The sequence below is a fragment of the Spea bombifrons genome, chromosome 9 (assembly GCF_027358695.1).
Source record: "Spea bombifrons isolate aSpeBom1 chromosome 9, aSpeBom1.2.pri, whole genome shotgun sequence".
NCBI lineage: Eukaryota > Metazoa > Chordata > Amphibia > Anura > Pelobatidae > Spea > Spea bombifrons.
In genome coordinates, this window is record NC_071095.1 from 1,054,340 (window position 1) to 1,072,449 (window position 18,110).

Sequence of the window (18,110 nt, forward strand, 5' to 3'; positions counted from 1 at the left end):
TTTTTTTTTTTTTACTCACCCAGATCCTTAGGGTCATTCTGGCCTTAACTATGCTCCTGGGGTAGGATTTAAGTATCTGGCGCCTTCAAGTACAAGGTAGAATTTGTAACTACTTATAAACTGCAGACACAGAACTGAGACAGCTAAAAGAGGTTCCGCGTCTCGGATTACAGCGTTCCGTCTGCTGTCTCTCTAGCCTTTTTTTAAGGCTAAATTCTTTCATGAGGATAAAAGGAGTCTGTGTTTCTAAGAGGGGCATTGGCGTCACGCACCCACCCATTACCCCCAGTGCTTGGATTAAACATGTAGAGGGTTCATCGTAGAAGGAACCCTGGGCATGGACCCATGTTGCTATCGGTTTCCAAAGGCCTCTGCGTGCCAGCTCCCATTCTGCTAATCATTTCACTAGAGGAGCCGCGGAGGTGCTTTATGTTTACACAGGGCCCGTCCTAGACCAAGTGGCACCCCAGGCAAGAATATCCTCTTTCACACCCATCATTCTTTCACATGCGCCAATATTTTAAAAGCCTACAGGACCGAGCAGTGAGGAAGCTGTACAGAGTATGGGGCAGAGAAACGATTTCTTACACGGGGGCAGCTGAGTACACGCGGTGCATCACACCCAGGCACGGGGAATAACTGATCTGCCCCTACTCTGTACGGCTTCTTCACTGATCAACTCTCTGTTCCCCCAAACGCTATATGAAAACACTCCCACAATGCACACTCACACACCATAACCCTGTATATGGGCACTCCACCCAACACTGACACTCCTGCATATACACTCATTCTAACACCATACACCGACACTCACACAATGCACACTCACACACCATAACCCTGTATATGGGCACTCCACCCAGTCTAACACTGTATACTGACACCCGACACACACATTCACTCAGACACTGTAAACTTACACCCCACAAAATCTAACACTATACACTGACACCCCCATATACACTCTAACACTGCACACTGACACACCAAAGTGTACACTAACACACTCTCAGTCTAACACTGTACATTGACACACACTCACTCTAACACTCAATACTGACACTCCTGCATATACACTCATTCTAACACCATAAATTGACATCCCACACAATCTAGCATTGTACACTAACACTCTCATTGCAGCGCTGTGCACAGACACGCTTGAACACTGTACACTGACACTCCCCTCACACAAACACCATACACTGACACACACACACATTCTAACACTCTACACATACACGGTTGTACACTATCACCCCCACACTTTTATTCTTACCCTTTACATTGGCATATGCAAAGTTGTACACTGTCACCCCCACACACAATCATTTTACCCAGTGATAGGGATGGACATGGCTCATGGCAGACAGTTGCTGGACGCAATGAATGACACGATTATTTTTATTTTAAACAATACTAAGTAGTGCCGGGGTTATACACGTGCTACAGTGAATCAGCCTATTTCCTTTAAGCCCAAAATAGCAATAGTAAGGGATAGATGCCTTTGTAGTCACATGCTTACTTGCCCCAACGTACAAAACTGTAAAAACACACTCGCTCACCTTTCTTCTTTATCTTTCTCCTTAACTCTCCTCCTCTTTATCTCTCTCTCTAGCTCTCTCTTCTCCTTGTCTTGCCCTTTCCCATTATCTTTCCCCGTCTCCCTCTCCTTTTTTCCTGTTCCTCCATGCTCCCTTGCAGTGTGACATACCCCTGCGCCCGCCATCAATCTCTAGTGCACATCTTGATAGATAGATAGATAGATAGATAGATAGATAGATAGATAGATAGATAGATGGATAGATAGATGGATGGATGGATGGATGGGCTAAATATAATACTGGTCAGAAGAGGGAGCAACTTCAAAAGTCAAAGCGTTGTTCAATTAAAAAAATACCTATGCATAGCCTACCTGTGGAAACACGTAGGGAGAGTTGGATTATAATATAATATGCGAGAGCGGCGAGTCTCTAGAAATAGATAGAAAACACGGCGAGTAGAAGAAACTTGTGGCCGCAGAATCATAGCGCTTTCCGGTTTAATGTATGTATACCTACTATAACAGATCCACCCGCTGTATTTATTACGCCAGGACGTACTTTATTAATAGTTTCCATACTTTTGCACCCGCAGGTATGTCGTTTGATGGGTTTATGTTTTACATAGTGTTTTATTCTCGCCCAAATTTCACAAATGGCAGTAAAATACAAAATATGTGCTTGTGAATTGTAAGAATATTGTAAGAATTAATAAGGGCGTTAAAATCCTTTTTCATATCCACATATATTAACGCAAACCACATTTTCACCAAGTAAATAAGAATACATATATATTAGCAGGCATTTCATATTATCCGTTTGTGTAAATGCGCTATTTTATACATATTTCACACGGCGAGCGTATAGCATTTTATTTGTGATTAACGTAAATAGTTTTCAGATCTTACAAATACACAAATTATTATTGTTTTTAATTATGTTTTATTTATTCTATTTATGTAAATAGAATAACAGTATTTTATTTTTTCATTTTTAATTAAAATTTCTTCAAAATTAATTAAAAAAAAAACCAAAACACAGATACATCGCATGCAGTTCGTTTCTGTCTCGATATTAATCAGTTGTGTTTTATATACAGACGATTATTTCTAATAAAGCAGCCACTTTTAGTAAACCCAGGGCCTGGAATCCCACAATCCGTTTGCTTTTTGCACACAGGCTGGGCAGGGGATTTCCAGCGGAAGAGAAGCATGTGTGAGTGTGTGTGTGAGTGTATGTGAGTATGTGTGTGTGATTGCGTGTGTGTCTCTGTGTTAGGGACTTTCCAGCTTTGCAAAAAAAGCAGTCTCAGCCATAGTTGCCTGTAGCTGGCGGTGAAACATGGGGGCAGTTTTCACATGCCCCGATGAATGAATCTCACGTTTCCGGGGCACGCCGTCTAAAGAGGGAAGGTAGGAGACCAGGGTCCCGTAGGCTTCCAGCGTGCTGACTTCTGCCCCGGGGCCAATCGTACAAACCACCGGATCCTTGTTGATGATCAGTAGGTACCGTGTTCTAACCGGATCGGGACGTGCGGCTTTTATTGGGGGAGGGGAAGGGGGGTATTTGCAGCTACAGGTCTCCGTGATCACCCCGTGTACCGTCCGCCGTGGCCCGCAGTGTGCTTCTAATGCTGCAGGAAGGCGCGTGTGGGCGAAGCGTGTATTAAAGGGGCCGTGTCCCCGCTGAGCAGCCTCGCGCCGCCTGCCTGTGTGGAAGGAATCCGAGGAAGTTCGGTGTTCCGTGGTGTGCAGCGGACGTTCCGTGACCCATCCTTCGGGAACATCCCTGCTTTACCACATGTGAATTCACAAGCAGCTCAGGCACGTTGGTTGTAGTTTCTATTCACGGGAAAGGACTTTCTTCACACCGGCCGTTTAATGTTTCTGTTTGTTGGTTTGGTGGGCTACTTATCTTAATGCATTGAAGCACCGCAGTTTAATATTAATATGTCCTGGCTGGGAAGGGTCTATATTTTGAGAGTCAGATTGGTTCATTTTTATTATTATTATTATTATTTATTATCATTATTAATAATAATATTATTATTATTATTCCCTGGCTGGAAAAGGGATTATATTTTAAGAGGGGTTCCTTTCCATGAGGATTATTATTATCATTATTATTGTTATTCCCTGGCTGAGAAAGTGTTAATATTTTGAGAGCCAGAGGGGTTCGTTTTGATGTATTATTATTATTATTATTATTCCCTGGCTAGGAAAGGGTTAATACTTTGAGAACCAGAGAGTTTCTTTTGATGTATTATTATTATTTATTATTATTATTATTATTATTATTATGTTATTATTCCCTGGCTGGGAAAGGGTCTATATTTTGAGAGTCAGAGGGGTTCATTATTATCATTATTATTATTATTATGTTATTATTCCCTGGCTGGGAAAGGGTCTATATTTTGAGAGTCAGAGGGGTTCATTATTATTATCATTATTATTATTATTATTATTATGCCCTGGCTGGGAAAGGGTATATATTTTGAGAGTCAGAGGGGTTCATTGTTATTATTATTATTATTATTCCCTGGCTGGGAAAGGGTATATATTTATATATTTTGAGAGTCAGAGGGGTTCATTAATAATAATAATAATATTATTAATATTATTCCCTGGCTGGGAAAGGGTGTATATTTTGAGAGTCAGAGGGGTTCCTGCAGCGCACTCCACTTGTGTTGATTGAGATTGAGTGCTGGAAAATTCCAAATACTTTGTAACGCTTATTACTGATTGTTTTTATATAGCGCCGTCATATTCCGTAGCGCTGTACGTATTCTGGTAAATGCCTAATAAATAATTGTCCCTCCTTGAAGTTTTTGTCATTTTACAGGACTTGGCTATAACAAAAGAGATCTGTAAATAGAGCATTGTGATTCAGCACTTGCACTTGTTCGACCTTTTGTGACTCATTAAAACTGTGGTGGGCAACCAAGGCAATCAAGTTTATCCAGTTGGTTTGCCTCCCATGTCCTAATCAACCTTTCATTTACAAGAATTCCTTTCTTTTTAATCATCATATTAGCTAGAAATTGCCGGAATATTGTAGAGTATTCTATATAAAATATCTTCTGAACCCTGTTAAAAACCCCAAATTGACAGCAGATAAGAACCATTTGGCCCGTCTAGCCTGCCTGCTTTTCTTGATGTAAAGACTCAAACCTTAATCAGTCCTCATGCATGTTTAAATTAACTCACTGTATTAGCCTCTACCACTTCTGCTGGGAGTCTGTTCCACTTATCTACCACCATCTCAGTAAAGTAAAACTTCCTTATGTTACATCTAAACCTCAGACTCTTTAGTTTTAGATTATGATTTCTTGTTCTAACATTTCTCCTCCTTTGAAATTCCTCCCCGATTGAGTGATACAGTGTGAGTTTCGTGGTAGGCATGTCTAATGGAATGAGCCAATAATATTTTCCTATCCTTGCTTTTGGTTCTACATACTTGGTTAATGTTGAGGACCCTTACGAAACAAGGGCCGGGGTCCATGAGGCTCTGAGATTTGAGAAGTAGCATAAATTTCAACAGGGGGGAAGAAAAATCCCCGGAGAATTTAATCCGTGAGCACTTGGAGGCCAAAAGCAGTTACTTAAACTCCATCATACTCACTTTATTGCATATAATAGCTGAGTGCCCCTTTAAATGATTCATTAACTCATTCACTGCCCCGGTTATTTAATAGGCAATCGTTATTGGTGAGGCTCTATGGGACGTTAGACTGTCCCTTTAACCACCAGCGGCCCCTTACACACAGTGACGACTAGGCCTAGGGCAGCCGCTCCAGGTCCGCAACATAACAGGGAGCGGGGAGATGATGCCCGGGAGAGATAGGTGAACGGTTCTCCTCCTTTGAAATAAACATCCCTCGTATACTTTTGTTAAATATACTGTATGTATAATATATACATATACCGGTGTGTGTGTGTGTATATATATATATATATATATATATATATATATATATACACACACACACAAGTGTTTCTGTTACATCCACGCTCTCTGTCTTCTTTCCTCCGAGCCGTACATATTGAGATCTCTTACCTTTAGCAGATGTAGTTGGTGCTATGTTTTGGAAGGGGGGAATTACCGACATATTCCGCAGCGCTGTACAACGTGTTCATTATAAATGACCCCCATCCACACCAGTCTACGAAGATCTTGTTGTTGTTTTTTTAGGGCACGAGTGAATCCGTTGGCCTTTTTCTGTTTTGCTGAAGACGTCTTATCTAAAACATCTGTTACAATTTAAGTGGAAGCTGCAGCCTCTGCCATTTATCTAGATTATAAGCTCCTTTGAACAGGGCCCTCCTCACCTGTTGTCTCTGTAAGTCTACTTGTTATGTCTGGTCCACTCATTGTACAGCGCTACGGAATATGATGGCGCTATATCAAACAATAAATAGTAATAATTCCATGGTGTTAATATATAATATATATAGTATATTGATTTTGTAGCTACAGTTGGTCTTCTACAGGTCGGTACGTGAGCATGAAGGGAAATATATACGAGGTTCTTAAAAACGTACACTCCTGGCAAAGCCACATTATTATATTTGTGTCCCCAAAAACCTTGGTGTAAACTGCCCCTCCGTTTAGCTCCCTGTAAGGCGCTGTGAGTGTGACGCAATCCGAGCCCGTATTCCAAGAATGTGCGATACTACGAAGCTTGTCATCGTTAGTAATCGCTGCGTGTCCTGCATTGTTTCGGGAGGAGCTCATGGCATTTACTCGTTCTATTTGGCATCGTCTCATAAACTTATTCTGTTATTAAATGGCCCGTTTGCGTAGTCGCTTATGATCTGCGCTGCTTTGGAATCTACGTGACATTCTTTCCATTTTGAGAAGCTGATACCTTTTTTGGGCCAGTATTGGTAAAAATGTAAAGTTACACAAGACCTCTGGGACCTCAGAGGTCTCCTCTTCAGATGGAATCATCGTTTTCCTTGGGCTGAAATTCCTACTCCCGGGTTTTTATGAATACTCTGATCTCGCATAGCACGGCCGGAACTCGGGGGGGCGCTCTACACAAGCGCCTTGGGTTGTGTGGATTCTGAAATGTTGTTAATTTGTATCTTCGTTAGTTATTTACAGGCAGGCCTTATATTGCTCATAATTCATTCATAGTCTTTGTTATTTGTAAAGGTGTTAATTGTTTTTAATGTTTTCTGCTTATTAGTTGTCTTAATTTGTAAAGAAGTTAAGATATGTGGGAAATTTCCCAGAGGGCTGTTGTAGAGTACTTCGGTTAACCTCTCCATGTCAAGGGGCAAGACTCAAGCTTGTATGTTCAACCATTATTCTTACACACACACACACACACACTAACATTCTTCACGTGTATACACACACACACACTAACACCATACTTTAATACATACACTATATGCTGACATACACACTCGTGCTAATGCCATACTCTAACATACACAATACCATACACACTAACACTACATTCTAAAACACATACACACACTATCCAATAACATGTACACACTATACATATATAAACATACACATATATAAACGAACACAATGCACACTAAATCTGACACTACAATACAGTAGACATGCTGACTTTGGCACTATACATTTACACACACGTACACTGACTCTGACACTGTAGTATACACTACTCCCCATCACACCTAATGCAGAACTCGCCACACCGCTGCCTATTTGCTGTTATCCTGAATCTGGCACCCTTCACTTTCCTGCGGGGGCCATCAGGCACCCATTGAGGTCACATACATGCATTACGTGACCCTGCTGGGCATCTCACGGCACCGGCTTCACCGAGCCCCCTGCAGGAAAGCGTAGGGTGCTGGATTCATGATGGCGGTCCTGGACGGTTTTTACCCCCTTGGCACCAGGAAGTGGTTTCTAGCCAACCTGCAATACACCTGATTCCAATAACCGTCAGTTGTGTTTTCTTGGTGCACAAGTAGGCCTTTTGATGGAATATCTTTTGTAATTCTTTAGTACTGGACATGAACAAGGACTTTGTTATCATCACTGGCTTATTTTTGTGCGAGACTAGCACCTTGAATGTATTTGCAAAAAAAAGAGGGTATGACTTTGTCAGGCGCTCGCTGACCATCCTTTCAAGGAGTTGGAGACCTGAAATGCGACTTAAACGGGATCCATGTTGAAATATATTATTACGCTATGCTGCAAAATATTATCTAGTTATTAGTGCTCATGCTTTGCGCAGTACAGCACTTGGAGTTGCGCTGCAGCTGTACTCATTGAGTGGAGTAAGTGTTTCTAGACCCACGAAAAGCATTCTATGACTGGGGGATTTTTTCCGTTAATCACTGAAATAATAGATGCTTTTGATTTTAATAGTTAATTGTGTATTGTTAAATCGGAATGCGTGCTATAAGTGGGCAATATAGGGAGTTTTTCAAAGACTCAATCAGCCGAAGAATAACGTCAGGAATGAGTCAATGAGGGTTTTGTTGGGCTTTTTTTAATTTTTTTTTTTTTGCACAAGCCAGGACTTAATACTTTTACTAGAGGGTAATACTTATGTGCTGATCCACTTAGATGAAACATTAATTGTGTTCTATTACATATTAAGTAATTCCACGAAGAGTTAATAATCACAAAAAACAATACCGAAACACCGAAGAGGCATTTTCAGTTTCTATGGCAACAACCTTTACACCCCTGCTTTTTTTTTATTTTATATCACATAGCAATCAAGTGTTCCTGGCTCAATTTTGCTTGAGTAAAGAATGATTTCAGGGAGGGCTTTGGGCATTTAGCGCTACATTTATTTCAATGGGTGCACTTTGCTGCCTGATTGGTTGATTAAATGCTTCAAACAACCAATCAGTGTTGGGCCATGGAGGGGTTGTTCTGCTGTAGCTCTGGAGCTTTAGCTTCTCCTAAATAGAAGTACTTTTCTCCCTAGGTTTGAAGAATGCTTATGAAAGTACTTTGAAGAATACTTTAATGTGCATTCTTGGTTGAATATCCAAACTGTGACACCCGAGTGTCCCTTTGTTGTAACTTTGTTGCTTGTTACACACTTGCTTTGAGCTCAGGGTCCAGGCCGCATCTCTAGAAGATACTACGTATGATTTTATGATTCTCCTGCCTAAACATGCATAACGTTGGATACAACAGGAATGAGCTATTGATCACGAATCCACAAAATTTTCCATCGTGTGTGGTGCCTCTGGCAGAACAAGCGCCTCCTTTGATTTATTTTGTTTTATTCCTCTTGTCCCCATGTGATCTTCAGTTTTTTTTTTTATACAAGTTTACTGTGTTGTTTTGTACTTTTTTTTGTTTCTTTAAACTTGTTTTTGACAGTGATGGTATTCTCATTGTGTTTGCTGTATTGTTACATCTGAAAATCTTTGTAAGATTTTTTTTTTGTTAAATGAAGTCATCTGCCACCTACATAGTGTATGTTTTGGCAGTCACTACCTATTCCACCATTTGAAAGAGTATTTGTTCACTGTAAACGTTTCATGTGGCGTTTGAAACACATTAGTGAAGATACAGTTGGCTGGAATGCAGTCAAAAATTAAGGTTTTTTTATGAAATTTTGGGTGTGGAAGTCTACACGGCTTTGGCAGAGATCTTACAGAGTCAGATAGTCCCTAAATAGTTTTGGTTTGAAGAACCACAAGCAACTACAGCAACCTGGCAGTCTCTATTCATTCAAATGCTGTAGCTGAAATATGTACTTTTAAGCTTAATTAGATAACAAATTGTTTTACTATAACATATAGTCAACCAATTCAGACCCCCCCCCAATGGAGAAAAATACAATTACCTAGAAGAAAGGGTGTTAAGATCTAAAAGTTCAGATTGATATACACTAACATTTGAAAGTTTGGGGTCCCTCGGCTGTTTCCATGGGAAATTACCTAATTTCCCAACGATCAATTCTCCTTTTAACCTTTAACTTGGATCAGCGAACAGAACGTGCCATTGCAACACAGGAGTGATGGGAGTGATAAAGGAGTGATGGGAGTGATAAAGGAGTGATGGGAGTGATGGGAGTGATAAAGGGCCTCTGTACGCCTATGAAAATATTCCATTAAAAATTAGCTGTTTCCGGCTACAATAGTCATTTACAACATTAACCCCGTGTGTTTTTATTTATTTTTTTGGGTCGCCAAGCTGTTTTTGAGCTATTTGATGGAAAAGTAAAGAATCCTTTTAAGTCAGGGAAGCGTTTTGTATCAAAAATTTCATTTATATGCGTTGTCTTCACTTACTATCAATACCCACCAAAGAGTGCTGGTAATTTAATAAAAACGTTGATTCTAAAGAAGTCACGTAATGACTTAAAGGTCCATATAGCATTTTTTTCTTCAAATACAGGGAAAAATGATTGCTTTTGATTGCAACTAGATTTCTCCATGAATCCACAATATACCCATCTCTATATTATGTTTGAGGTCCCCCATAGGCTTTGAAGGCACCTTGCACTTTCTTCCCGATTTGTTATTTTTGCTAATGACATCTTTGTGGACGGCGACTCGGATCACTGTATTAAATCTCCTTTTCTTCTCCAGTGTCCAGTTATGATCTTCTGTTCTCTAAATATAATCTCCGACGTAGAAATCAAATAAATGACACAATTTAAAATTGGCAGATGATATAGAGCAGGGTAATTCCTGTCTGCTTCCAAAACCCACATTTCTGGGATGTTCCTGCGATGGAAAAAAAAGTCATAATGCCAAGTGAGAATTCTGAGTGATCTAAGAAATAGAAAAATAGGTTTTTCTACATTATAATTACTTAACCTCTCAAGGCGTTTTCCTGGTAGGTTGTTTCAACACAGGTGACGAGAAGGGCTGGTTGGACAGCGTTGTAGGTCCTTTATGATCTCGTGGTTAATACTGTTTTCTGTGAAGTTTCCTCAAAGCTTAAAGGGAAACTCCAACCAAATTCTATTACTAATTCAGACTAAAAATGCATTTTCAGAACGATTGTGCTGTTTTCCCTTTAGAACGCTTGTAGTTTTTGCATAATGTTTTCGGACAGCTGCATATTAGCCATTTTCCTGAATTTTATCTCTGTTATCTTGGCCCGATCTACTGTGACGCCTTATCCTACTACCTGTGGTAAACTATAGAATGGCTCAGTCTTAATCCCCCAGCCAGACACTCTGACTAATGGAAGTCTATGAAACTCTATGGTGCAACTAGCTGGATTAGCAGTGGTGTTCCTAAGAAGGAAAGTCACCCAAAATATGACTTCACTGATAGCAATGGCGGCCTCCAGGTGTGCTAATAAACAAAGTTTATCGGAGCAAAATGAGATAAAATAAAAGGAGGTCAATCCCTCCTTTTATTAATATATATATATATATATATATATATATATATATATATATATATATATATATATATATATATATATAGATTGATATGATACGAATGGTATTTTTGTCCACGCGGCATCCCCTTTAAACATCGAGTTACTGAAATTAGTCGCAGTCACATGTAATATAAGTCACACACGCTAGGTTTTTTGGAAGTGGCATGCGTTCGAGGGATGATTTGGTATATTTAGTATATTTAGTTTTAAGCGAAACGCGTTGCTGAATACAGTATATATAAGAATATAATTATTATTATTATTGCACAACTTCTCGCCAGCTTTTTTTGTTTGTTTCACTTTACAATTTGAAAGAAATGGAATTCTGAATTTAAGCTGCGATTAAAGAAAGTGTTTTTGTGTTACTGTAGATGAACAGATTCTAGCTGTTCTGTATTTTTAACGGATGGTCGTTATAATTGGTAGGTAAGAGTTTGCACGGGATTTTAATACCAATATAAGAACCATACTGTGTCGTTTGTGCTTTACAATCACCTATTATCGATATTCCCGGAACCCCCACCAGAATCGTTGATGTGGATGACTATTTTTAGCTGAATTGCACCTTTTTTTATCTTAGCTTTTGTATGTTTCCTTTTTTTCCTTCATTTTTAAACTGCAAAGCCCCTGCATGCTTTAAATTTATATTCGTTATTAGTGCATAAATTGTGATTTTTTTTTTTATTTAACTGTTTTACCAATTGTTTAGATTTTTTTTCAAAATAAAGGGGTAAATCATCTAACTTCATCCTGATTTCTGCACCAGTAATAATGCAATAAAATAAAAACAATGATAGATGATATTCGTAGTTTACGTTTGTACGCATAACAAGTTAAATAATGCCTTATTCTACGTAACGTTTTGAGTAAAGGCTTTCGGATTGTTGGATGAAAAGGTGATTATTATGAGCCGAGGGCTGGGAGAAGAAGTTGTCTCCAGCTCAGCCTTTTGTTTTAATTTAGTGTAATTGTTTGGAAGATATTTGATTTAAACACGATTAAAAACGATTTTTATATCAAGAAGATCTTGGGAATAAGCTTGAGAACAATTTAGTTCCTGTCCTAAGGTTCTCTCCTTCTTCCCATCGTTACAAGGGCTGCCCAGACCAATCACTCGCAATCAGCAACCTAACAGCAGGGGAGAGATAACCGAGCAGGAATATTCGTGCAGTAATGATGGGGTCTAATACATATATATTTTTTTCTATAAAGACCATTGCGTGGATATAGATCTCATTTTTCTTGGTTTAGGATGAAATATGAACATCCTCTGATGGCCGGGAAAAGAGGATGAACCGTGGCGTGTTAACGTTAAAAGGTCTCTACTGACCTTTGATCTTCGCATCCACCCAAGAGGACTATCCCGGTTATACAGGTTTAGGCATCTTTTTTTATGATAAGGAGAGTGTATACACACACCCACATTCCGTTGCTATTAATCCCCTATGTAATTTAACACATTATACACAGTGATATAAAACATACATTTTGATCTATACATTTAAGAACTGGAACACGCTCGCTATACAGATCAGATCTTTTACCCGTGTATGACACACTTTGACATTCTTCTAAAGATGTAACCATTCAATGTTATGTTAAAATCTTTGCATTAATTACCCCATGCAAAGTGTTTCGTGTTATTTTTAAAATCAAACGAGTAAATCATGTCCTTTTTAATTACTGGAGACTACTAACTTTAAATAAACCTGTTGAATTTTGCAAAAAAGTAATAGATCCGTGAAGAAATCCTTTCAGATCGGGTTTCCACATAGCTGCTTCCCTTATCATTTAGCAACTAAGGTAACCGACAGCTAGAGACCCAGAAACGGTACCTTTGTAATTACTTGATTGCAAAAGCAGCGGCGCAGTACAACGATGATTGAATTGATACACCGAGTTCCGGGAATCTGACACAACTGGAACGCGATCTCTCGTAACACATCATTGGTTGTTTTACATTTACAATATAGATTAGCAAAAGGTTTTTCTTGCACAATTATTTATTTAGCACAATGGTAAACCGGTAACGTAAGATGGGGGGGGGGGAAACAAGATGTGCGGTATGTGGTCAACCTTCACCTATACAGATCTTTATCTTAACGCTAGTCATTGTCATCTCTAACTATATCCATGACCGCTATCCCTGCTGATGGGGGCCAGGATGTGATGATTGGATCGGGTACTGCCGCCGCCATCATAGTGTATATGATTAGAGATCTCCCTTGTTGCGGCCCATTGGACAGCAGCACACTTGATCAAGACTTGATCGCCCAATTGGACAACCTGCCGGTTTTGTGCCATCCCTTGGACCTGCCGCCCTAGGCCGGAATACACTGATGATTAAAATAAAATTTTCTTTTATTTTTTTTTATGGAAAATATATAGCAACATGGTTTTGGCTACGGATACCATAATGCCACTTAATTAAAAGAAGTTTCATCTGTCTGTCAAACTTCCACATCAGTTTTACTTATAATAAGTTCAGTAATATAAATATATGTTTATATAAATGTTATCCACGGCAGTTTATTCGCATACCCTAACGCGTTTCGCCATAAGGCTTCATAAGAGCTAAGCAAGGCTCGCTCTATGTAGATTTTAACCTCAATATAGAGATAAATGGTGATTTTTAGACTTGAGTAGGCAAGCAATGCTGTTTTGCAGTTAAAATAGTCCATGCTATTATGAATTATTATAAATGTCACATTCTATTTACAATATAAAAGAGGTGCCAATATTAAACATTTACAAACTTTCCATAGAGGAAGTAGCGTTCACATATGTAAAATTATGAAAAATAATCTGAAATATTCCAGGCAGGTATTTCCCTTTGCTGCGATATCCTCCTAAGATTTCCTGAACAGGCAATTTATTTTAAAGAACATTTAAATAGGTTGATCAAATTATTGAGTTCTGACAGTGAGGAAAGACATTAATCATTGATTAATATATATTTTTTTCTGTTTATCATTTTTTGTTAATCGCCATTTAATTTTTTACTGCCGTTGGTGAATTATCAGATTGTTGTCTTTTTTTATGGCTGCTTTTAACTCTATAGTGTAGGTTTATTTTTTTTTTTGTAGCTTATGTCTCATAAGTTGGCTATTTAAGCTTTGATGCACTAAAGCAATGTTAGCACTTCTCGTTCTTCAATTCTTCATTCTTCATTGAATGAATGATGGAAAATACCTCTAGTATTTTTTTTTCTAAGCATGGCATTAATACAGCAGCAGGTGTTAATATGAGAAAAGATGGTGAGATTCCTCTTAAGAATTAAATAGAAACATTGATTATAACGTTGCTTAACAACCAATTGGCCTTATTCTGCTTATTCAGTTATCTAAAAAAAAAAAAGGGAAAGTCTTTGTATGTGCCAGGGAATTTTTAACTAGGGGGCCTGATTTTGGCCACGTATTTCTGCTTTTTAGTACTGGTCGATGGCTAAAGGAGCACCGTGGCTCCTGGCTCCTCCGTGTATTAGAAAAGTTACAGCTGAACAGAAAAGTTATCTGCCAAAAAAATCATGGTCTTCAAAATACAGTGCAGGAATTTTTGAGAAATTTTTATCCCAACTATTAGGCCGTTTTATTACAGACCCCCAAGCTTCCAAGGGAGTATATGTAAAAGTATGGGGGTTGAAAAGTAAGATGAAGTGCACTTGAGGAAACCTGGGTCCCGCATCATTGTCCTTATCGATGGAGGGCTATGGTCATAGGAGCTAGGTAGAACCTTGGTCATCTAGATGGAAGCATCATATCTTCTACACGGCACCTTAGCCAAAATACCACAAAACTGGCCAATTCTTAGGCCACTGGCTGCTACTTGGGTAAATATTATTGTTTTAACTCTTCCCTATTGTAAAAGTGCTATGGAATCTCCCGGAGCTGTAAATTGTAATATGACGTAAACCTGCTTGAGTTTCTGTGAGATATTATGATGGGCTATACCCTTCTCCTCTAATGCTACAACTAGATTTTATTCATTTCAACGGTGTCATCAAGAACAAGTATGGCATCATTCCATCAGCTAAGCCATGGCGGGTTTGGTACTTTCACTGCAGATCCTTCTCATTATTAATAAGAATAAATATAGGCTAATAACCAGTATTTGTTACAATAATATGTATTGTAACTCATTTAAAAAGGCCTTCTTCATTCATTTCAGTCATTGTTGGCCCATGTAAAAAATGAGTTGACTTTGAGACACCGAGTGTATTGTGTACTAAGCATTCCATAATTATAAAGAGAGAGGTGTTTTATTTCAACTGCATAACATTTTTAATAAAGGATTCAACAAGGAAAAGACTTGAACGAGTGCGGTTTAAAGTAAAGGACACCCTTGAGCCGTACGCTCAATTAGATACAAGTGTGAAATTGTCTGATGAAAAATGAAGCTTTTAATCTGTTTGTGTGTGTGACCTATCCTCTAAATTGTGCTTAATGCACTCGGTCAAGTGAGATGGAAAATAAAATCCCACAATGCCATTTTTGGATTTTTTTTGGATTTTTCTTTTAAGATTGTATTTCCGGCGCCGTCATCTTATTAATGCTTTAATAGGAATTGTTATAGTAAGAATACGCTGATTGATAAATATCATCTGAAGGGGAAAACCACCGCAACGTACCATTGTGATTCGGTCTGTGAATGTATTAGAACCTTCACAAATGAAAAGCTTGAGATCAAATTATCAGAAAACTATCAGAAAAGGTCATTGGGTTTATTAACACATACACACTCAGGGCCGGCCTTAGGGGTGTGCGGCCGCACAGGGCGCCATGGCAACAGGGGTGCCTGCCCGGGACTTAAATTAAAACATCAGGGTTTTTTTTTTTAGTTTTTTTTTTTACTTTATTTAACATCCTCCGTGTTAAATAAAGTTTTTTTTTTTAACTTTATTTAACACGGAGGATGTTAAATAAAGTTAAAACAAAAAAAACTGTGTTTTAATTTAAGTTTTCAGTAAGCTCCGGCGCCCCTCGCTCTCCGTGACTCCGTCGCACTGCGCTCTGGCGCTCAGCTGTGAAGCGTGCACCGCGGCCTCCCGCTCCCACCGCAGGACTCCGGCAACAAGGTAAGTAAGGATAGGGAGAGAGGGGGGTAGATAGTGAGAAGGGGCAGGGGGGGTAGATAGTGAGAAGGGGCGGGGGGGGAGATTTTTTTCCTTTCTTTTTTGGGGGGATGGGGGGCGCCAGAGGAATAGTCCGCACAGGGCGCCAGAACGCTTAAGGCTGGCTCTGTACACACTGTGCTCACAGTTGGTCTCCTGGTCTGGTTTAGGTTTCTTCCCCTAACAAACTCAGGGTGTGCTATTAAAGCAACCCAATTAAGGGGGATTAGGCATGTAGGATTGCTGTCTGTTTCCAACTGGAGCTTTCCATAGTTTGCGATGGCGATTTCACCACATTTATCAATTCATCTTCTTCCTTTGACAAATAAAACACAGCAGTATTTTTCTACATTGACTGTTAATTCTAAGGCCAACTTTTTACTTTGACAGCAAATTCTTCCGGCGCCATTTCGACTGTAGATGCTATTTAGAGTTTGACACAAACAAAATAAGACAATTCAACCTTTCCAAGTTTGAAATCTCAAATAGTCATTTTGGTCGTAGGCTTAGAAACTGCACACCGTCTCCGGAGCGTGTGAGTAACATGAAATTTAAATTGTGCCAATAGCTACATGGGTGTTCAAGGCCTGCTTTGGTGGATTTCCATGACTGTTAACGACATAAAAAGCTCTGACCTTCTTTTACAAATTTTCTTCATTTTTATTTTTGTGTAAAAATTTTCCTTTTGTGGTTTTGCATCATATTTTGTCTCTCTACAGACGACTGGGTTGCGGGGGGTATTTTATTTATTTTTCTTTGGAATATTGCGTTGGATATTTTAGACCTTATGAAAATGTCTTGTTTCTACTCGCTCGATCAAAGCAATGGAGGTCAGATCGGGCAGAGCCCTTGCTTTGCCTGATTATCAGTCATACATTTCAGGACGAAATATATATATAGATATATATTATATTATATATATATATATATATATATATATATACCGGTGTGTGTGTGTATATATATATATATATATATATATATATATATAATCATTGTCTAGAAGAGTATTGGTGTCTCGTGTTGGTTTCTGGTCTAAAGCAGATCCTGCGTGTCATGGGTAAAAATGCGACCTTGTGAAAATAATTCTCACTACAGGGAAACCGAATGCTAATTTCAATGCTGCAATGAGCGACGTGTCTGTATACGCCTGTGAATGGGATTCCCCTTATCACACAATAGAAGTCTGAGAAGCGTTAACACTTTTATTTTCATTTTATTTCATCTAACGACCAATATTCCGCACGCAATTGCTTGCCTGTTTTTGTATTCCGTGACGGCCGAGGGTCTCGCCGTTCTATGCGTTCACGCGTTAGCCAGATGTACACCGCTGTCTGCACCCAGTTTAGTTCTCGGTCAAGTTCAGCCCCTGATGGGAAGTGTGAATTCAGATTTTAACTACAAGGAACTGGTATGTCTAAAATGCAATGATCTTTAACTTACAAGACTGAAAAATAGAATTTAAAAAAATGGCTTATTTTCATCACCTCTTCTTCCTCCTGTTATTTTACAGGAAGTATTTATCCAGGTCAGTAGTTTTTAATTTACAATATTTTTAGATATATAAACTGTATGCTAATATATTTCAGATAGAGTGCTGGACAGAACACAGAATTCTAAATCATCTATGAAAAAAAAAAAATCATCTATTAAAAAATCAATTGCTTTAGAAGCAAATAATAATAATAATAAAAAACTTTAAGGAAATACAGTTCTTGTTACCTTCGGGTCTCACCATAACCCCTGGGGGTTTCAGTTCCTGCACTATGCAAAGAAAACTCACCATTTATCTTCATATTGAAAGCTATTCACCATCGTGCTCGGAAATAAGCTGATAGTTGAATCAGAACCTTAAAAAAAGTGCCAGCTTTCTGGCCGGATTGATTTTAAAATTATGTAGTATTAGTGGTGTGTTATTGTCAAGTAAGTGGCGGTCCAGGTGTTTATTACTGTTTAGTTACTTTACTTTTAATGGTGGTACTTCTAGCTTGTATATTAATATATATTTAAGGGTGGACAGAGGGCAGTCTCTTTTCTCTCTCTCTTCTCTCTCCATCATCTTCCCCAACATAACTTTGTATTTTGGGAATCCGTTC

The 18,110-nt window shown here is 38.8% G+C and overlaps 1 protein-coding gene across 1 annotated transcript in view; it reads left to right on the forward strand.

Annotated features, from left to right (window-relative positions):
* The first annotated feature begins 2,922 nt into the window (after window positions 1-2,922).
* TRAF3 (TNF receptor associated factor 3) overlaps window positions 2,923-18,110 on the forward strand; it is a 37,433-nt gene continuing 22,245 nt past the window's right edge. Inside the window, exon 1 of the mRNA XM_053475594.1 lies at window positions 2,923-3,045. Coding sequence (XP_053331569.1) covers window positions 3,039-3,045 — 7 coding nt within the window. The 5' untranslated portion in view covers window positions 2,923-3,038. The remainder of the gene's footprint in view (window positions 3,046-18,110) is intronic.